At 35.9% G+C, this 22,663-nt stretch overlaps 1 protein-coding gene across 3 annotated transcripts in view; it reads right to left on the reverse strand.

Annotated features, from left to right (window-relative positions):
- Positions 1 to 12,526: 12,526 nt before the first annotated feature.
- Positions 12,527 to 22,663, reverse strand: part of LOC131079120 (FACT complex subunit SPT16) — a 41,106-nt gene continuing 30,969 nt past the window's right edge. The window contains exons 2-3 of one of the 3 annotated variants that reach the window (XM_058017001.2): positions 15,792 to 16,108; positions 12,527 to 15,624 (exon numbers count right to left, since the gene is read on the reverse strand). In XM_058017001.2, coding sequence (XP_057872984.2) covers positions 12,841 to 15,624 — 2,784 coding nt within the window. In that variant the 5' untranslated portion in view covers positions 15,792 to 16,108 and the 3' untranslated portion in view covers positions 12,527 to 12,840. Of the gene's footprint in view, positions 16,109 to 16,299; positions 16,457 to 22,663 lie in introns of all 3 variants that reach the window. The other 2 variants (XM_059213040.1, XM_058017000.2) reach the window with 2 other exon arrangements.

Genomic DNA, 22,663 nt, shown 5'->3' on the forward strand with positions numbered 1-22,663 from the left:
AAGGCATACTCTTCATAGAGTTTTTCATTGATTTTGGGTTTTCTCCAAATGAGGGTAGCCTTGGTTTAAGATCTACTATTTTGAATGGGCAAGTTCTTGCTGCTAAGTTATATTGGCATTGGTGTACTAGCCAAAATCGTCTTTGGGCTTGTATTCTCACCCATAAGTGTCTTAAAGATGTTAATGTATTTGATGTTCCCCACTTTCCTTTGGTGGGACAAGGTTCTATGATCTGGAATACTTTGAAACTGGGGGCTTAGTTAGTTAAGAATGGTCTCTTTTGGATTTGTCATTCGAGTTCACAAGCTCTTTTTTGGCTGGATTCTTGGGATGGTCATCCTCCTATCCTTTCTTCTCATCCTCACCTTTAGCCCCTTTATGATTCTTTTACCGTTGTTGGCTAGGACACTGTTGACCATTATAAGATTGCTCATAATTATGGATTGGTGGCTCGTTGTCATTGGAAATATCCTTCTGAATGGCCACCAGGAGGATCTGAGGAAGATAGGAAAGAGCTGGCACAGATTCTGGAGTCTTGTGAGTGCACTACCTTGGCTGGGAATGATGTTTTGGCTTGGGCTAGTAGTGATTTGTCTTGAAAGTTTACAGTTTTTGCTGGATATGTTGAGCTAGTGCAGCAAACTTTTGGGGACATTCAAGTTCCTTGGTGGAAGCAAGTTTGGTACAAGTTCTTATGGCCTAAGTGCAATTTTTTCATGTGGTTGGTGGTCCACAACCGATGTCTTACTTGGGATAATTTATGCAAGTGTCGTTATTAGGTCCCCTCAATGTGTGTGTTATGTCATAATGGTGAAGAGAGTGTCTCTCATCTCTTTTTTCAATGTTCCTTCACTAGACATATTTGGTACTCTTGGTGGGAAGTGTGGAACCAAGCTTGTTGGCATACCTCTTCTCTGGATGAGTTTTTTGTTCGATGGGTCAAGGCCCTTGTCAAAACCTCTTTTCTTCAAGTTTCTTGGACTCTTGGCCCTTCTTTTATTATTTAGCATATCTGGTTGGAGAGGAATCATTGAATCTTTCAAAATGTGTTGTTGGGGGCCCACCACTTGTGGTGAAAAATTCTCCACTCTTTGGGAGAAACTATTTCGGCAAAAAGTGACTTGTCGGAGGTTGTGGATCCTAGTGATGTTATTTGCTACAACTGTTTCCATCTTCCTCCATCACAAGGCCGGTTCATGAGAAATAGATGCAGACACCCTCTTCGGAAGATAAATAGGGTGGCGAGGTGGAGTCCTCCTCCACAGGGCATTCTGAAAATCAACACAGATGGGTCTTCTCGGGAAAATCCTAGTCTTGTTGGCATCGGGGGAGTTGGTAGAGATAGCTTGTTTTTTTTGTTTATAAAGATCATCATACTAATAATTTGATGGAGGCTCTTGCTTTTTATATGTTGTGGAGCGTGCTTGTGCTCTTGGATGGAGCAAGCTCATTTGTGAATCAAACTCGCAGGTGGTGATACATTTGTTGACTTGACAGCATTCTACGGATGTTAGTTGGCAGTTAGTTTTGGTTGTTAGCCAGATTCTCATCTATGTGCTTCTTTGGATTTTGTTACTTTCACACATATCCCTCAAGAGTGGAACGGAGTTGCGGATTGTCTTGCCAAATGGGCTTCTGATCAAATGCTAAACTGGAATATTGTAGATAAGGGTCAATTACCCCTAGGTTTGTCTCATAGTTAGATCACTTAATTGATCTTGATAGGGTTATTTGATGCCCCGGTTTGTATTTTTTCTTGTTGGAATATTTTTTAACCCCTCTTTTATTGAAAAAAAAAAACATTCCATCACTATTTGATGTCAATAAATGGAGTACAATGCCTTTGACATGGTGAAACCTTCATGCTCCTCTACCTCCTCCACTCTACTCCTACAAAAACAAACTCTACAAACACGTTCATTTTAATCAAAACAATATTGAATGTTACTTTACTAAGCAAATATAACTTTCAAAATGACTCGATATCATATATCCCTTCTTGGTTGCCCAAAACAAAGAGGAAGATTGACACAAACATTAAAATGAGAACAATTACATAGTCATAGCTATCCAACAACCCACTTCTCCACATTACCAAACAAACAACCATCCTCTCAAACACAATGGCTACCAAGAAGGATTTGTTAGGATTCCCAAAGATACTGAGAGGGGGGGGTGAATCAGTATCTGACCGGTATAAGAATTTATTTGAATTATAACATGAAAATCATATCAAAACTGTGTACCGGTAAACCAAAAATAATGCAGTAAATAAGAGCAATAACCACAACATAAGAGACACACCATAACACGGTATTTTTAACGAGGAAACCCAGTGTGGGAAAAACCTCGATGGGATTTGTGACCCACAATATTCGCTTACTGGCCAATAAGGGAATATTACTGTTTACAGTAGGGGCCTGCACATGCAGAAAGGCCAAGTGCCTAGAGCTCATTGCTCAGTTACAAAAGAAGTCTCGCTGACTTACAAAAATGGATTAAACAAATCCAATGTCTTGTACTACTTCAGATCAGCATCTACTATGCTAGATTCAGTACCGGTTTAAGCTTTGCTATATACATAAACCCTTATCCAATATCTGCCTTACAATTTGCATATTAGGTCTGCATTAATTCTTCCATCTTCTATCACACACTAAATGATCTACAATGATCTCATACATATATGAGTCATATTACAATCCGCCAAGTCGGCTTACAAAAGATTTTACAATTAAATACAAAATACATTTAAACAAAATTCTTGTCGGCCATGGTGTCAGTGATCAATCTTTTTGGTGTTGATGATCTGTGTGCCGGTGTTGAGTTTGTCGGTGTCGGTGCTTGCCAGTATCACATGATTGCAAGGTTGCCATCAATGACAATACCTTCAATCACGTACAATTTATCATTGGAGAGTGCATTTGCCAACAATCTCCCCCTTTGGCATTGATGGCAACACTCATGAGAAAAAACAAAGTGTCCAAAAATGTTGTCCAAAAAGAATCTGCCAAAATTTCTTGCCAAAACTGTGTTGTCAAAAATGTATGCTCCCACTAAGCTGATGATGTCTTTATTCTGATCATTTTTCTCATTTCCACTACTCCCCCTTTGACATCAATGACAAAGGTTGTCATTCACTGTCAGTGGAGTGAGGTTCCTGCCTAGATCCTTGTAACCAGGGGGTTACAATTTGGAAAAGATCTGCCAATACCAAATTTAGACTGTCGTTGAACCTTTTACTATCCTTTAATGTCGCTTCTCATGTTCTCTGAATTGTACCAGTTAGTATGTGCATTTTCCCTTCCGGTGTCTTAAGTCCGGGAACCAGAGCCTCGGAAATTTCTTTTCTCAAAGAAATGAAGTAATCTAGTTTAGGACCTAGTTTGCATTTTAAATCCTTTGCCTTAACCTTTATCTTTTCTTTGTCTTTTTCTAACTTCTCAATTTTCTCTACAAGATCTGCAATGTTCTTTTCAATTTCCAAAAATGAATCTAATGATCCTATTAAATTGTCAGCAATATTGTTAATGTCTTCTTGAGCTTTGCTGGTCTCTGAATCTATGTTCTCTGTCAAAATATTAGTTTTGCAGGTATCTCTGTACAGTTTCTTGAAATCCAAAATTATTTCTCCTAGTGTCAGTAATAAGGTTTCCATTTTCTCCTTATTCTTCTTCACTATTTCATCAAAGAATTTATTTTTCTCCTTAATCATTCTCTCTCTGAATGTGTCCTCATTTATCTGATCAATTGTCAAAATGTTACCGATGATGTATTTAGACAATGTGTCTAGTTGACCTAAAGAATCTTTACTTCCCACAATGCACTTGGGTGCTATCAATTTAAGAATAGGAATTGTGTCATCAATAGCCTTATAGGCTTGTGCATTACACCCAGTGATCTTCTTAATAGAATCTAATAATACTTCTGTCACGTTCATTGGTCTGAATTTTATCATTGAAGTACCAGATGTCTGCCCAACTGTTTTCACAATTTCCATGCTATCGGTTCAAGTAATAACTTTGCTTGTTTCGACCTCTGGTAGGTCAGTTTGTGTTTGCATTTCTACTAGCAAAGGTTTAGGTTTTTCAGCTGTTGTCGGGGGCACTGTCTCGGTCTGAACCTGTACCTCAGCCTGTTTCTCAACCTGTGCCTCAGAGGGTTTCTTTGTGCTATCTATTGTCAGTTTTTCTGATGAAGTCTCAGTATGCAATGTCAGTTTCTCTGTATTTACCTCTACACTATCCATTGTCGGTTTCCCTGATCGTTTCTCAGTTTTATCTACCAGTGCTTCTAATGGTTTCCCAGTGGTGTCCTTTGTCGGTTTCTCTGTCGGAGTGGGTTTTTCTGTGCTTATATTTACAGTATCACTAACTCCAATCTCAACATTTGCAGTTGGTGGCTCAGTAGCCATATCTTTCTTCTTGTCCTCGGTGGTCTCTTTGTCTACCACAATGTTTACCTCTTGGGTATCGATATTCATAGTGTACAAAACTTCAAACTCGAGATTTGTATCCTCTTGAGGAGTCTCCATACTCTTTGTAGTCAGTTGATTGTCAATGGTTTCTACCGGTGGAGTATCAGAAAGAGGTGGGGGTAAGTTATCAGTTATTTTTAGGTTCGGAGGTCCACCTTCCTTACCTTTCCCCTTATCCATGTCCTTTTGATATACTCTGATAGCCTTAGGTCTTTTAAGTTCTTCATGTTTCTCCTTTTCAACAAAGAATATGTCTCATTGATCTGTCGTCTCTTTAGAAATTTCATTCATTCTTCCTACCATCAGTGCTACATGTCGGTGACCAGTTGAAAATACTGTTCGGTTGGCTTCACTGATTAATTGATCTATTTCTTCAGTGGAGTTCACTGGGTGAACTGCAAGCAATTTTTCTATTTTTATCTTTTTATCTTTTTATCTGGCTCAACAATAGCTACCCTTCTAGCTTCTAGTCTTTTGTATAGATCAGTGGGTATTTCATCAACAATCTCCATCAAGAATTTCTTGTATATCCAATTGTAAAATTACACTATTTTCTACGCTTTCCTTATCATCAGTGGAAAGTGTGTTATACACTTTGCTAATGTTTTTCAACTTTCCATCCTCTGTTATTTCACTTAAAAGTTTATCTAGTGGAGCAATATCTTGTTTTACCTTCTTCTTCTTTGGAGTTAACTTCTTAACTAGAGGCCTAACTGCATGTTGCTTTTGTCTTGTTCTCCTAGGTGTGGGTGAGGGTGTCGGTGAGAGTTTTCTTTTCCTTTCTACCCTTTTGAATACCGCCAGTATATCACTTTTAATCGGTGAAAGATGAGTTTCCGGTTGAAGTCCTTCCAACTCACTTTCCTTAATACTAGTTTGCTTCATTACATCTTCCTTAATTGCTTTAGCTTGTCTAGTGCCTTTCTTTACTGTTTGTTCAACTTTCTTAACTATTTTCTGTGACTGAATACCACTTTCAATTGTTTCTACATTTCCAAAGACTTTCTCAGATGGTTCCTTTGGTGCTTCAAGGAGGGCTTTTGCATAAGTTTCAATTATGTTATCATCTGTTTCATATCCCATTTCAATTACCCAGATAGTTCTAGGGACAACTGCCTCCATCCAGATTTCATCTTTCTTGATTACAAAACATATTTCCTTTTAATATTTATCTACAATTGCCTGAGACAGCCTAATTCTTGTCTTCATTCAAGCCTTTAATGCTTGAAAATGTACATTTATATTTTTCTCTTTGTTTTCTCCCATGTTGTTTAATGTATCCAATAGTTGCTTTCCTACCAGTATATCAAAGCCAAAGTCTTTTCTACCAATATCAGGTACTTCCTTAGTAATGTACAGCATCAAACATACAAGCAAATTTCCAAATCTAAAAGTTCCTTTCTTGTCTCCTTTGATCTTCTTCAGATTGTCTATCAATTCATCTTGAAGCCATTCACAGATGTCAATCATAGCATTGTTGTTTACTAAGTCATAAGCAGTTTTAATACACAAGCTAGATACTGAGTTTAACCTATTAGCATGTGTGGCTTTATAGCCAAGGATCATACTGACAAATCTAACATTTATGTCCTTTACATCATTGACTCTAAGTGATATCTTGTCAAATGTTGTGTCGGTTAGGTCCTTTACTGTGTCATTAGAGACCTTTTTAGTTATGTCAAGCCTGCTACCGGTGGAAGGTAACCCTGTTACTGCCTTAACCGCTTCTTTGGAGATCTTATGAATTGAATCCAACCAAAAGAATTTGCCATGAACTCTGCTTAGCACAATCCTTATAACATCCTTGGGAAAATCCGGGATACTAAGGATTTCAGTAAAACCTAGGGTTTCCACTATCTTATGTTTCGGTTTGATATTTCCAGATTCATCACATAAAACAGTCCTATACATATTCTTGATTTCTTCATCTCATAATTCCTCTATATGACAATGTATGTATATACTAGGATCTTTTGCATAAACTACTCCTTTAGGAATTTGAGAAAATGCAAGTAGGGTATCATCTTTCTTCGCTATTTCAGGAACAAGTTTGAATACAGGTCTAGGGCGCTTGATAACTTCAATCATAGTAGGGTTTGCAATAAATTCAAGTGTGGATGAGGAAGCCATAGTTATAAATACCTCAATCTACCTTAAGGATGAGTGCTTGGATGAACTGCTTCACTTTTTCGCTAAGGATGCCTTCGCTCGGGAATTTTTGCGCTCTCGAAGATTTGAATGCTCGGTGAATGAAAAAGGAGCCAAAACACTTACTTTATAATGTTATTTTCTCCAACTACCACATTTAATGCTTGTCGGTTAAGTCACAACTTAACTCATCTATCGGTAAAGAAGTAATTCAACTTCTCACCATCAACTGAGGGTATATTAGCATGTTTTTCAGTTTGTTGCTAAACCCCCCAAAGGATTTTCCTTTAGTTAGATGAAGAGTCTCATGTCGGTGGAGTATTACTTTGTTCTGCCGGTGGAGGAGTATTCCCATCAACATTCTGATCTGACTTTCTGATCCATTGTTTTGAGAATTCTTGCTTTACCTCTTCAACTTTTTCTTTACCTTTCAAGTTGGGTCCTTTGTTATTTGTCGGTGGTGTCTTGCTTCTACAAAATTTTGCAATATGTCCAATCTTGTTACAAGCATAACAAGTCACATTGTTTTTTTTCTGAATAGCTTTCCCATATCCTATGTCAGTTTGTGTTCTGCATTGATTAGATAGATGTCCAAATCTTCCACAAACATAACATCTTACATTCATTCTGCAATTTTCTGAATTGTGACCAACTTTGTTGCATTTAGAACATTGACCAGCGGGTGTATTAGTGTTCTGATAATTTATAGATCTACACTGATTTTCTCTATTACCATACTTGTTACAGTTAAAGCATTTTCCATTAAATTTTTAAGCATTAGGTTATCTTACCAATTTACTATGATCGTGATTGTTTGCAATACCAGAGCTTTCACCAACTTCAAATCCAAGGCCACTGGCATCACCATTTGGTTTCTGATTCTTCAGCATGTCATCAAGTTCTTCTGAACTTTTCTTGAATTTTTCTTTGTGTTGATTTGCAGCAGTCAGTTCACTCTCCAAGATTCTTTTGTCTCATGAGTTCAGTTCTGTCATTTTATGTACGCATCAGATCTGTCTTTAACATATCATTTTCATGACTAAGTCTTGTGTTTTCATTTCCAGCATCATTCAGTCTTCTAACCAAGTCCTCTTCATTCTTCTTCCGATTTTCAGTTTCTTTACAAAATCTCATAGTCATATCTTGCATCTCATTCTTCATTGTATTGTTCTCTTGTCTCGGTTCGTTTACCAGATCATTAAGAGTTTCTTTTTCATCTTCATCATTCTGCATCTTTTCACAAAGTTCTCCTCTTATTCCTTGCTATAGTGAATTTTTCTTGAAGTCCTCGAATAATATCCTGTGCAGCCTTTAGATCATCTTCAAGTTTGATATTCTTCACTTTTTCTGCATCATAGTTTGAAAGAGTTGTTTCCAATTGCTTTCTCAAGTTTTCCATCTCTACCGGTGTCAAGATCTTCCTCAAGTTGTTAGGCTTTTGAAAATAGAGGACCAGGCTCTGATACCAATTGTTAGGATTCTCAAAGATACTGAGAGGGGGGGTGAATCAGTATCTGACTGGTATAAGAATTTATTTGAATTATAACATGAAAAGCATATCAAAACTGTGTACCGGTAAACCAAAAATAATGCAGTAAATAAGAGCAATAACCACAACATAAGAGACACACCATAATACAGTATTTTTAACGAGGAAACCCGATGTGGGAAAAACCTCGGTGGGATTTGTGACCCACAATATTCGCTTACTGGCCAATAAGGGAATATTATTGTTTACAATAGGGACTTGCACATGCAGGAAGGCCAAGTGCCTATAGCTCACTGCTCAGTTACAAAAGAAGTCTCACTGACTTACAAAAATGGATTATACAAATCCAATGTCTTGTACTACTTCAGATCAGCATCTACTATGCTAGATTCAGTATTGGTTTAAGCTTTGCTATATACATAAACCCTTATCCAATATCTTCCTTACAATTCGCATATTGGGTCTGCATTAATTCTTCCATCTTCTATCACACACTAAATGATCTACAATGATCTCATACATATATGAGTCATATTACAATCCGCCAAGTCGGCTTACAAAAGATTTTACAATTAAATACAAAATACATTTAAACAAAATTCTTGTCGGCCATGGTGCTGGTGATGAATATTTTTGGTGTCGTTGATCTGTGTGCCGGTGTTGAGTCTGTCGGTGTCGGTGCCTGTCGGTATCACATGATTGCAAGGTTGCCATCAATGACAATACCTTCAATCACCTACAATAGCTCATTGGAGTGTGCATTTGCCAATAGGATTATAAGTGTTGTTAGCCATATGAAATGCCAACAATCATGGTCTCCAACATTTAAACAATTCACCAACTCAAAAAACTATTTGATCCCCTAAAATATAGCACATGAGCATACAAAATGCAACCAAATAGAGTCAATCTCTTGCCAATAAGAGACAAAATTGTCTCATTGAAAACCTTCTACCTCAATATCTTCCAACATGTAGAGTTGGCCAAAATTGACATGTAGTAAACATATGAACGGACAATCGGCTCCAAGAATCCATAGTGTTGTTTCTTACCACCGCCAATTGATCCTAAACTCCAACCTCATATTTGTTGTCCATCTTTCCAACATTCAGAGCATTAATGAAAGCAATGTCGATTAAATGAATGGCCTTATTAAAATATTAATCCAAAATGACAAGAGCACTTGTATGAAATGCTTGATTGTAGAACATACCCATTTTCAACATCCAAACCAATTTATGTATTATGCATCCTTAACCAAGGGGATTTTAGTCCTCAATATGGAACTAGATGGGGGAACTTCCCCACATCTTTGCAAGACAACCAATTTGCTTCATATGAGAGTCATCCCTTTTCATCAATCAACCATGTCTCTCTTTCTCCTTGCCCAATTTGTCTCAACTTCCATATCAAGAATGATATCCTCTAATTCATTCATCTCTTCTATTGGAAAATCATCTAATGAAGGAACAATTACATCCTTTAGTTCTTCATCCAACATAGAAAGCTCAAACAAGCATAATTGGTCAACATGAATCACTAAAAATATCTTCATATACTCCAACAATTCCAAACATATGTATCATTCCTTCTCTACTCTATGACATGTTACAAATTTTGAGTGAAGGCGCTTCTTGTCTCCTTGCCAAAGTAGATCCAAGCCACATCACCAACAAAAAACCTATGTTTTACCTATGTTGATCATGATACTTCTTATACTTGAGCTAAGACTCTTTAAATCTCTCTTTGAGGTGATTCATGAAGTACCCTTTTGGGTATGCCTTTATTATCTCCCCGTAGACTATAGATCAAAGGAAGGGACTCTTTTAATTCTTAATTGAGACATTATTCAATTGGATCCTATCTGTGATGGCTCTCATGGGAACTATGTAAGAGCCTATGTGCTTTTGGACCTCTCAAAGCCAATCTCTCATTCTATTCAAATTTCTTCTTTGGTAGGTTCATGGTTGTAATACTGGGTATTGAAAGAAACTTGTTTAGGTTTGCTACGATGAATTGGGGCACAAACAATTTGCTTGTTATATTTGTAAAAGGAAAAAGGCTTGAGCTCTCCATTAGGTTCATATGAAAGATGAGTCAAGCAAGGAGTTCCTTTTGAGAAATCATGGCAATTATATTATATCTAAAGGTTCTTTGGATTGAGTGAGGTGAATATTCAAGAGAATTTGCAAACATAAAATGGAGAGAAGAATGCAATAATAGGTGTAGCTAAGATTTTAATAATTCTATGGAGTAAGCTTATTGACTCCAATACAAAGAGAGACTACATTAGATATCATCTTATGTAGCTACATTCTAGTGGAAACTTTCAAGAAGAAGCATGGATAGAAATCAAAGGAGACAGACAAATTCAAGACAAGAAGTTGTGACTCAACTAAAGAAGGAATGCAATGGACTTTAGAAAGTCTTTTATATCGTCATAATAGAAAGCTTGTGGAGTCTAAGACCTAAATCTATTTTTTATATTATTATTTCTCTTGTTTAAAGTAAGTCCTTATATAAACTTTGTTTAAAGTAAGTCCTTATATAAACTTTCCTTCAAGATTGTATAAGCAAATAATACTATCCAAACCTTTATTAATTTTTTATGCCAAATAAAAACCCCTATCTCTAATTAGGAGCACCAACACTTTCAGTGGGTGGTGATATTAAGATTGTACTGAATATTTCTCATTCAGAAGGTTCTTCAACACGTAAAATATTTATCATTTGAGATTGCTATCCTGCTTTAGATACTCATAACGCTCTTACCATTTCTTTCATCTTATGTAATGCTCCCTATCAAGTTTCTTTTTCCTATGTTGATGTGGTCTTGCAAAAAGTTCTCAGAATAATTGGTTGGCATAAATATTATATTTATGACATTTGGTGGCAGAAATTTCTCTCATTGGCAAAAAAAAAAGTACAAGTAACTCTGTACATTTTAAAAAGTAGCACAGCAGCCAATTAAGAAATACTTATATTTCTTAATTAAATAATCAACATGGTAGGAAATAGTGCTTCTACTTCTAAATAACTAAGACTGATATGCTTGAACAATAAGACTCTTCACATTGAACCAACTAATTCTCATACAGTTCAATTATTTTTTTATATTTTATAAGAAAAATTGCCAAAGTCATTAATTTTTTTATATAAGAAAAATTGCCAGTCATTAATTTTTTTACTGAAGCTGTTTAGTTCTTGTTTTTTTATTGATTTATTGGAATTATATAAACCTAATGGATGCATAAATACGGTGTGCTTGAACAAGTAACTTGTGGTGCACCTTCCAAGATGAAAATTAGAATTATACATTTTCAATATATTAAACCCTTGATAAGGAGTATCTTCTAGCATACTTCGAAAGTTTGATCTCTTTTTAACTTTCTTGCTATACAAGCTTGTTTTGTTTTTATGCTTGTTTGCTTTGAAAAATTGCTTTGCTGCTGCCATTCTTTTCTTGAATTGTAACTTTGCGTTTGTTTTTGTTTTGGCATGGCTTAGGCACTTGTGTTGCATGGATTGAGTTTGGTAACTTGTATGCTGTTCTGCTTTGTAGAGATTAGACACCTAGGATGCATGGATGGAGCTGTAAACCTTGTTCACACAAATCAAATGTTTCCACTTGCTTTAAATGGAATCCGAATGGTTGAAGTGTTGCCCATAAAACATATATACCAATTTCTTCAGGTGGCAAGATGATTGCCTGAATCAAGCCTTGGATAAATCTTGACATAAACTCACGGGTGTTCATTGGCATTTAAGTGGAAAAGTTGGGGATACTGCTGAAGAGAGACAAAGGTTCAAACCTGCCGCTTGTACCTACTGTTTACCTGCCTAAAGGGGGAAAAATGCAGAAGGGCCCAAATACAAACATTTTCATAGAAAAATTTTGGATGTATAAGAATTGCAACTACACACATTTTTATTTTTTCAATTGAATAAAAACAACAATGTCTTCCATTAGCAACAAGTTTTTTAAAGGGCCAGCAGTTTATAGATAATAAAGAACAGTACAAATAAATATGAGATCCAGTAAGTAGTTCACGGTATTACAATGCTCAAGAAAACTTGACTCCATTTTCTTTATTGTTAACCTGATTATTCATTAACTTTCATAACCACACATAACGAGTAAGACAAAGTATTGTCGTGTTCTGACATTTCTAGTCCAAGTCAAATTTCTTTCTTACTGTCAATTTGAAGAAACACGGGTATTCATCCAAATGTTACTATTATCACTGCTAGCTTAAAAAAAGGTTCCTTATTGCTGAAATTCAATCAAATTTCTCTCAAAATCATTTAAAAACTTGAGACGATTTAGCATAAGAATATTCTGAATAAAAAATTGAACTGCTCCCTAAAAGACATTACATAATGACATTGGCCACTAAAAATAAACGAATAGATGAAAGAAATAAGCAATAATGAATAAACAATAGATGCTAGATCAGTATTTACAAAGGATATATAAACTGCATCCTTTAGACAAGCATTTTCCTAAAGGAGTTCAAGAATTCCTGAAAATGGACTCAAAATGGAAGACCCCGTATCAGCAAAGATGTGTACAATTGAGAGTAAATTTTCATATGCTAATTTATGTATTATCAGGCAGAAGTGATGCAGTTCTTTTAGAAATGCTTGATGCTAGTATACAGACCTTCATTAAGAGGAAAAAGGTTAAATGTGTCAAAATCTGAATATGACAAATGTGCAGTTGGGCTTATCTTATTTTTTGTTTCTTTGCAGATGTTCCTTTTGAATATTTGATATTAGGGAGTTGAGCCTTAGTGGAAGATTTTTCTTTGTGGCTCCGTCTTGTGTCTTCATTGCCTGACTCATTCCCATGTTCTCTGTCTACGCTTCCTTTTTCAGCTACTACTTCATCCCATCTTTTGCCTTCAACTTCTGTTAATTCGTTCTCTTTCTTATCATCATCAAACCCTACAACAGATGCATTGTCAGAGTCCTCCTTGTTCAATTCTGACTCCTCCAATTCTGATGGATAGCATCCTTCTTCACACTCCGAATTATCCAAATCTGAATCACTAATCTGAAGGTTCAAAAACTCCCAACCACCATCTTGAATAAACTCCTTGGGGTCCTCCAAAATGGTCTTTAATATTGGTCGCCAGTGCAAATTCATTTTACTTTCATAGTACTTTATGTTCTTAGAATTCAGCCAATCCTTGATACAATCAAGTGATGCAGAGGGAATGGCATCAATACGGAAAGCTTCCTGCTTGAAATCTTTGAAAATAATGGTCATATCAAAATTATTTTTCCCAATACCTACCCTCTCTAAGTTCACAATTTCAATATTACTGAGAGTAATTACTAAGAATGGAAATTCTATCAACTCTACCAAGCAGTTGTCTGTAGGAACAATAAAAACAGAGTCCTTGAAGGGAACACCATGGAACCCAAACTCTTTATGTGGTATATCAAAATTTAAATTAAAAGCTTTCAAGTGAGGTTGTTCCCACAACTCTGATATTCTCTTAATGAATGTATTAAACTCTGCATTTACTTTGCTTTTCCTATTCCTCCCTTGCTGTTCTGCCTCCAGATCATCAGAATCATTGATTGATTTCCTGCCAGTGCCTAATGTAGCACCAGCATCCATCACTATAACATAAAATTGGACATCCTTCGTATTCTTGCTCCCTACTCTAATATGTTTATGAAGATGGAGATGTATCAAGGTAATCATCTCCTTTTCTGCTGGCTGAAATAATGCATGCTTGATGTTCCTATATGAAACCTCTAGTCTCTCTTCTTGCCTCATGGTTGAGTAACAAAAACCATTTGAGTGACCTTCTAATGTTCCAATAATTTTTCTTTCTCTGCCACCAAATGAAGGTCGAATGCATAAATCTGATAAGATGATAGACTTCGTTTTTGAAATTGGCATCTTCTCTTGAGTTATCAGGGTGGCTCTTTCAGCTTTCTCAGATTCTCTTGGAACTACTTTATGCCTCAAATTTTTAATTAGCTGGACTACCTGGTTAACATGCCTTGTATCTTTTGAGCGGAAAGATAATTCTTTCAAATAGACATAGCCTTGAAATTTATGAGGCAAAACATTATTAGCATTAAACCCACTGACTGGTGCATTGAGAAGGATGCGTATATAAGAAATATCGCCATCTTGTTGACTTGAAGCACTCTTTATTGTGGCAATGTGAAACGGTACCATTAAGCCATTTATTGGTAACAAAACAGCCTCATTCTTGTGATCAACCTGAATCATCAATTCCTTTGATGAAGGAATGTCATCTACATTTTTATAGGCTTCCAAGTCACATGCAGATTTAAGAGAACCCTGGCAATCACTTGAATCAGAACTCCCTGCAGTGAACATTCTTGCATTCTCATCACTCTTTTGTCGAGATACTTCAGCCTGATGTTGTCTTTGTACCTCCTCTTTGGTAGCCTCCTGTTTATCAGAACTTGGAATCACCTTTAGGTTTGAAATAATAGATTCCGTCCCATTTGCATCAACTTTGGGGTTTGGTTTCATTTCAGATTCTTCTTCATCATCATTAAAGGAGTAGAGAACATCCGAAACAGATTTAGAGCACATAGCAGTTGCAATTTCTGGCCCTTCATCCCTAATAATAACTGTGTCAGAAAGCAACAGAGAGAAGAACCGTGTTTTGGGATTATCCGATTCTATCCGTAGGTTGTGAAACCCAAGACTGACATTGAAGACCATCCCAACATTCAGAACTCTTTCATTTCTTGCATTTAAATTCAATCTGATTTCCCTTAACTCAATGCCAATCCCAGTTCCTACACTCTTGGTCATGTGAGGAAGGAATTCGGGACCATCTCTCTGAACAACTTCAACTGCTGCCTTATAAGAAGCAGCTGCAGTGTTTCCTGGCCGTAGGGACATAATTGCTGCTTCATGAGCTCTTAGTAACACCTTGTAAGCTTTCCCCTGCAACTTATCAGCATTAATTAGATATGTCCTCGCAACATTTGAGCAGTAACTATTGTAACGTGCCCCAATAGAACAGATGATGACTCCTTTGGCATCATAATAAAGGTCATCATCATTGGATTCTGCATCAGGCTTCAAGTCAAATACTCCCCCACTCTGAAAAATAGGAGGATAGCAAATGTCCACATTTTCTGGTTCAATTTTCAAATTTGCTTTGCCAGGATCAAGAATGGCATTTTCTGTATCCTCCATAAGAGTGTAATGAGTTACCTTCTTTTCCCCTTCTATAATCTCCTCAAGTTTGGGCACAACATAATTCTTGAGAACTGAAGCAGACAAAAATGATGCCTTTTTTACATTTGTTATCTCTGTCTCATCCTTCTGAGCAAATAGCTCTGAAAAACTGACACTTACATCAACAAGCTGAAATCCTGTATCTTTTAATGCTTCTCCCCACCTTATCAAAAGTGGTCCTTCTGGGTCCTCTTTTGCAATCCAGCCAATGACTGGGGGAAACATAGAGCATTGACTCCTAATTGATTGGAATATGTCCTGCATCTGAGAACTTCCATCGTCATCTTTTAATATTGCATGTAAGAAAATATCAACACCCAAAAACTCTGTTGAGATCTTTTTTATAGATTCAATCAAAGATGGTTTTTTCTGATAACACAAAACATGGATCTGTGTTTCTAAAAAGATCATGATTGTCTCTGGAAACTCACATCCAAGAAGCCATATTTGTAGAGCAGATGATTTCAAGTAGAGCAAGTCTTCAGATGTGGGAGGAGTGGCCACTGCAATCGCTTCTGCACCTCCCCAGGACTCTTGCTTGCGACCTCTCCAACTTGAATAAAATGCCTCTAACCTTTTACTGAAAGTACTTACAATGATTTCATATTCATCAGGACTTATATCAGTAGCTGTTTCCTTCACATCTCCAATGCTGATCTCTGCCATTACAACCAATCTGTCATCACAGGCCTGCCCCAGCCTCGTAGATTAAATAGAACAACATATGATCTGACCATGAATGAATCACCTGCATTGAAAATTTTATTGGGGTATTGATGATTCCTGAACCACAAAACTGCATCTTAAAGTAAAAAACAACTATTGTAACAGTAATATCCAAGGCAGCAGCAACACTACAGAGAATAAAAATATGAATGCCAAACAACAAAATTTAAACTCCGTAAGTGGTTAAAAACATTGACAAGAATAAAACTCAACTTCGATGGTGCTGCAAAAAGCAATCCAGATGATACAGGGGCAAGTTTTGTAGTAAGAAACGCAAATGAGAAATTTCTTTGAGGAGATTTTCAATATTTGAGTAATGAAACTAAGAACTTTGTGGAGTGGCCAGCACTTCTGTTAGGGACCCAAGCCTCTGTGAGAACAGAATATAGAAACGTAGAATTAGGAAGAGTTGGCAAATAGTTATAAATGTGGTCATCAAAAACTCATGTCCAAATTGGCAGCTTAAATCATTACTGGAAAAAATTCTGATATGGAAAGAGAAATTAATATCCTGTAAAATTTCCCAACGTACCAGGAGCAAAATAGGGCAGTCAAACTTTTAGCCAACATTGCTGCAAAGCAATCTAATTTCTATCTCTTAGAAAGTAGAGACAAGTATGATTGGCTAGTCTTAAGTGATACTAAAATCAAATATAGGAAATAACTACAAAGGAATGTGGATTGTTTTGTGGATTGTTTTGTGGATTATGTGTGGTGGTGGCTGTTGGCGGCTGTGCATGGTGTAATCTTCACATGTTGTGCATTTATGTTCGGAGGTCTCTTTGTTTACTTCAATATAACACAATGTATCACATATTGACATCTGTGTTATTGGGTGTGATCAAATGGTGCCAGATAAAAAGTCTAGGATTTGTGTATCTTTGGTGCTGGTAAAAGTGCTGCTATGGCAAGTGGTTCCAAATCAAATGATCCTTTGAGGCAGAGTCTGGTATCAGATGGGAGACTGCAAAATATTTTCAATTGCAGACTATATTGAAGCAGGAGGGTTTGGCTGATTATGGTCTGCTCTGGTCGTGTGCCACAATCATGGTGGATTTTAGAGAAAAATTGTAAGAGATTGTTTATAATGTGGAGCTTCATGACTGATTTTAGCATAACTGGATTGGGATAAGAAATGAAAAATACAGATGGCACAAAAGTGGAATGTTGGTTACACAGGTTGAGGCAGACATGAAGGAGATGTGTATATATCTAGATGTTCTAGAATGCTTGGAAATAACTAGTGGGCATCTAATGCCATATCTAGAACAGGGTCTACTGACTTGAGCTGTTCAAAGAGATTCCATAATTCATGGTCTCAAATTTCATTGCATGTCCAAGATGGAAGTGAATACGGTTGAAGCAAACATCTAATTAATTCTAGAATCAAGTTTAAGTTTCTACAACAAAGTATATGAGTGCTCAAACTTTGGTCATATAGGAGGTGTATACGGTCTGGTGGTAATAAATTTGTTCGTTGATATGTTTATATTGTGCTTGGATTATGGTTTTTGATATGCTGGAAGGTAGCTTACCATGGTGCTTATAGTTGCTCTGCCTACACCTTAGTAGGGGTTGCTAATGCAGTTTTGCCCTTCTCTTGCTTTTGTAATAGTTGGATGGCATGTGGTAGTTGGGAAAGGACTACATATATAGATCGAACAAAACCCCCTAAGAATACACTGATATAAAGAAACACCATTACTTATATCATTTAAAACCATAGTTATCAAGAGACTTGTGCCTTTGACCCTTGGCACTCATCTCCTGTACTAAAAACAAATCCCCATCTTGGAGTCATTTATTGGGGCATCTCGAGACATTAGATAAATTTTCTTTGCATTTCTAATGTCTCCTAGTAGCATCCCTTGAACATTAGGGTATTTTCATTAGAAGTTTATCAAATATGTGGCTGAAAAAAGCTAAAAGAATTAAACAAATACATAAGACTCGTAATTTTTAATTTTCATAAAACTTACAAGCTTTTTAGCAGCAGAAATTTACTTTATCAAAATCCAAGGGGGCAATAGTACAAAGAAAAACAATAATGAGGCTTAAGCTGTGTACATTCATTTGGGTTTTATCAATTGATTGAGAACATAATCATCTCCAAGGAAACCTGACGATATTTATTAAATAATGGCATGCCCCTCACAATCTTTTTCTGCAATCTCCACATGATTATAGTTTAAATTAATTTATATAATGATGATGATTATCAAATATCAATATAAAGTCAATGGGCCCTTGGCCTGCTGGTGAAGTTGAAAGGTTCTTAATGATCCCACCATGGATCAAGTCTTGATGGGTGCAAGGCTCTGACATCAAAATGGGATGAGGCCAAGATCATGGTCCCAACGAATTTGGCGGAATGGATACCCCTCAATCTTTGGCTCTTAGTCAAAGAGGTTCAGCATAAGGCATGCTCCTGTATTGGATAGCTAAAAAGACTTTGTGGATGAAAAATCCTCCATCAAAAGAAATTATCAATATAATTAATCCTTGCCTTTGTTGGCATTTATTCAATATTCTAAATGTTAATTATTTTATTTTCATGCTTTTTGGTATTTAATATTCTTTAAAGTTGCACATCCTTCGATGATTATTTTGTTCTCAACTTAAATTAATTAATTAATTAATATTGTATAATATCCATATACCTATCTCCATCTTTTTTGAAAATGCCATATCATTACCTATCCATTTCTCTTGTATAAATAAAGTTCCCATCTCCTAGTGAATATGTTTAAAATTGTTCATTTTAAAAAGCTTATGAATTGAGTCAAAATAGAAAGAAAACATAAAGGCCATATAAAAAACAACATCAAGATAAAAGCAAGTATGACCACAAAAGACCCTCCCAAATTTACTCAATCAACAATCCCTCGAACACAATTTAAATTTTGCACTTGCCACTTGCAAATTTCAATGTCCTTAATCTCAATGCTTTATACTTACCAAAATGAGGCTCAAAATTGAAAATACATGTTAGGAACAAAATGAGAATGAAATAATAGCACCATTGCATTAAGTTCAAAAGCATATCAAAAGATAACACCTACAAAGGAGCTCAAACAAGGCCCTAGAAGGTCCCAAAATAGGAATTGTGCAACAACACCTTTGACAAACTTTAAATTTTGAAAAATTCATGCATTAAAATTAAAAAATACCTACACCATTGTAAAGTACACAAAAAAATTGCCTAGATCAAAAAAATAGTACTAAAAAGGAGGTCATATACCCAAGATACTGCCCTCTTAAAAGCAAGAGGAAAAGGCAAAACTCCAATGGTGCAACCTCTTCCACAATCCAAGTTAGTGATATTGTTAGATTTAGCGAAGCACCTCCAAATTTGGAAAAACTACTAGATTAGAAATATTTTTAAAATTGCCCACAAATTTAGCAAACAACCAAATAAATATAAAGATGGCCCCATATTAGAGAAATAGCCAAGTTACTGCCAAACTTGGAGTCACTACCAAATTTGGTAGATAGAGGGTCGTTGAGTTTGTTTAGATCATTAAATTAAATTGCTACCAAATTTGGCAGATGGCTATTAAATATGCCTTGACAACATGTATGGTTTGTTAGACGGGTGGGAGTGGATTTTATGAGGGGACCCATTGGCATTTAAGGAGGGTCACTAGCCAAATACCACAAGGGTTTTTAATATGAGGGGAGTTTGCCACCTTTAGAGGCATCTATGGACCTATAGGGGTCCACGGCATCTGGCATGTCCCCATTCAAGACCTAAGCATAAAGTGACGATCAAATATCTTAAGTCTAATATGTAGCCACTTATAAGGATCGAATCAAAGTACTGACAATCAAAAGTAATAATTAAACAATACACAGTTCAATGATCGGAAAAGTATTCTCCCTGACATCCATGATTGCAAACATGAAGCATTGATAAGCAAAATACCAAGATAGCCAACATGGATCAAATCAGTGATTAGTTATAGTAATCCAAGGATGCTAACTGTTACAACATCAACTAAGACAAATAGGTATCTTTATGAAAAGATACGACCAATCAGACATCGATGGCAAACAAGTGTTGTGAAGATAATAAGAAGATTAATCAGTAGCCATGAAATAACTAATCGATTACATATGGAGGCTGCAAGTAGCATTAAGGATCAGTTTGATTATGAATGTAACGATTAGGAAAATCTAATCAATAACTAAAATAGTAATGAAGTGTGCGATTTAAGACATGACTTTTGGGATGCAACTCATGATATATGAAGGCACTCCTTTCCATTTCAGCAATCACAGTGGAGTTTATCTGGATTTTATTGCCCAGTTTGGATGGCTCTACGTGAGCAGAGTCAGTAAACCAGATCACATGAATACTTGGATAGTATCAGGAATGGCAGCATATAAATCGCACAAGTGACAAGAATTATATAAGAAACTGTGACAGTACAGCCTACCTATCATTGGGTCATCACCATTATAAAGTTAATATATCAGACAAGCGATCAGTTTGGGGTCGAATCAGCAGCATATAATTTGCATATGTTATAAAGAGGATATCTGGGACTGCCTATAATATCAGATCAGCCACAAGTAAAAGTTGCATACTCATTAAGTGGATATCTGATTGATATATTGGTATCAATGAACAACACTTTCAGATCTGCAGACATCATTAACTCTATCAGTCATAATATATCCTCCATTGTAAAATCCAGGAAATTTATCAAGATTCTTCCTTCTAAAACTATTCTTAGCGTTATGAGTGAAATATTATAGTAAAATGTCTTCAGAATTAATGATATTATATTCATAAATATATTACAATTCTCACTTTAAGTTAGAAATGTTGTTTCAGGACTAAATCAAGGTGAATCCCCAAGAGGGGACATTACAGCATCTATGAAAGGTTGTGCACTATAAACAATAGTTGCCCATCACTTAAAGCACTTTACAATAAAAAGATTTTCTTTTTTCTTTTTGGATTCAAAAAAATCTACAAAAATAATGCAAATCTATGGTTTGCCATATGGCACCCCAATATTGTTTAAATATAAAAAAATAGAAGCACTAATAATAAAAATTTTAACCCCCCCAAAAAAAGAATACATGCACGAGCAAGGAATCTTCAAGATTTCAAGGAAATATTCCACAGGTAAAAACAAATCCTCTATGGGCTACAGCCAAGATATCTAATTTAGACATTTTGATAGTTGATCCATAGTTTAGACACAATGGCAAGGCAAATTTGACCCAACATGCTCCATAGTATTAGCTACCTATAGAATATCCTAGGCAACTCCCACATGAAAACCTTAACAAACCTGACCTCCTATATCTAGTTTGGATGCAACTAAAAGGCAAAACTAAGTTTGTTGAATGCTCTAGATTCAATGTGAACTCAAAAATTGTTGCATCAAGCTCCAAAATGCACCTACAATACAAAGACACAAAGAGGAACCCCTAGAATTTAGTATTTCTATCAAGTTTTTCTAATTCTCAATGATATTATTCAATGTAAGAAAAAGCATACTCAATTTTTCAAGAAAATACAAAATCAGCAACCTTGAACTCCAAATACGATAACAAAAAACAATCTCACATGGTCTAATACCATGTAAGAGTTGGTATTAAATGTTCTAATACCATGTAAGATTTAGCTATGGAGATAGCCACCCAAAATCAAGAAGCTTGAATGAAAGCATAAGAGAGACCAAAAATGAGAGAATATCTATTTAACATCTTGTGAGGATATCTATTTAATGCGTATACTAAACAACTACATGCTTCAACCCAAAGAAACATGGGCAAATCCAAAGTCATGAATGATGGACTTAGTAATCTCTATAGCAGACCTATTCTTCATCTTCACAACCCCATTCTACAAAGTGTTGTAAGGCACAAACAACTCCCTCTAGATCCATGCATCTTTATAAAAGCATCAAAGTCCTTAGAGATATACTCACCTCCATTGTCTAACCTCAACACATCCTTTTATCTACTAGATTTTTCACAGGAGCTTTTAACTCTTGAAATTTTCCGAAGGCCTCAACTTTGGTCTTCATGAAATAATTCTAGATTTTTCTTGAAAAATCATCAATGTAAGAAGCATAGTCAATATTTCCAGCCAATGAAGCTACTGACATAGATCCAAAAACATATAAATGAACCAGATCCAGAATTATTTTTCATTTGTGCTCACAAATTGGAAAATTTGTCGTTTGCCAAGTGTGCATCCCTTGCATTAATCAATATTCTCTACCTTAAAATTATGTGATCCATGCATCATATCCTTCAAAAGAGATAAAGCTCCATAAAGCAAGAGACCAAATCTCTTTTGCCAAAGCTCACACAATTCGCCATTGTCATGTATCAAGGTTCCTTCTTTGATTGGATCAGCAACTAGCTTGTCAAGATCTCATTCATGAAAACCTCTAGCCAATACTTGACCAAGATCTTTTTGGTAACTTCTGATAATAACGTGATCATCAAATTCAGCCACATTTCAAATCTATCATGGTTAATAAAATTGAAAGCAAATTCTTTGAACATCATGTAAGTTAAGAATATCACAAGAAAGCATATGTAAAGACAT

This window comes from Cryptomeria japonica, chromosome 10 (genome assembly GCF_030272615.1).
Source record: "Cryptomeria japonica chromosome 10, Sugi_1.0, whole genome shotgun sequence".
Taxonomy (NCBI): Eukaryota; Viridiplantae; Streptophyta; class Pinopsida; order Cupressales; family Cupressaceae; genus Cryptomeria; species Cryptomeria japonica.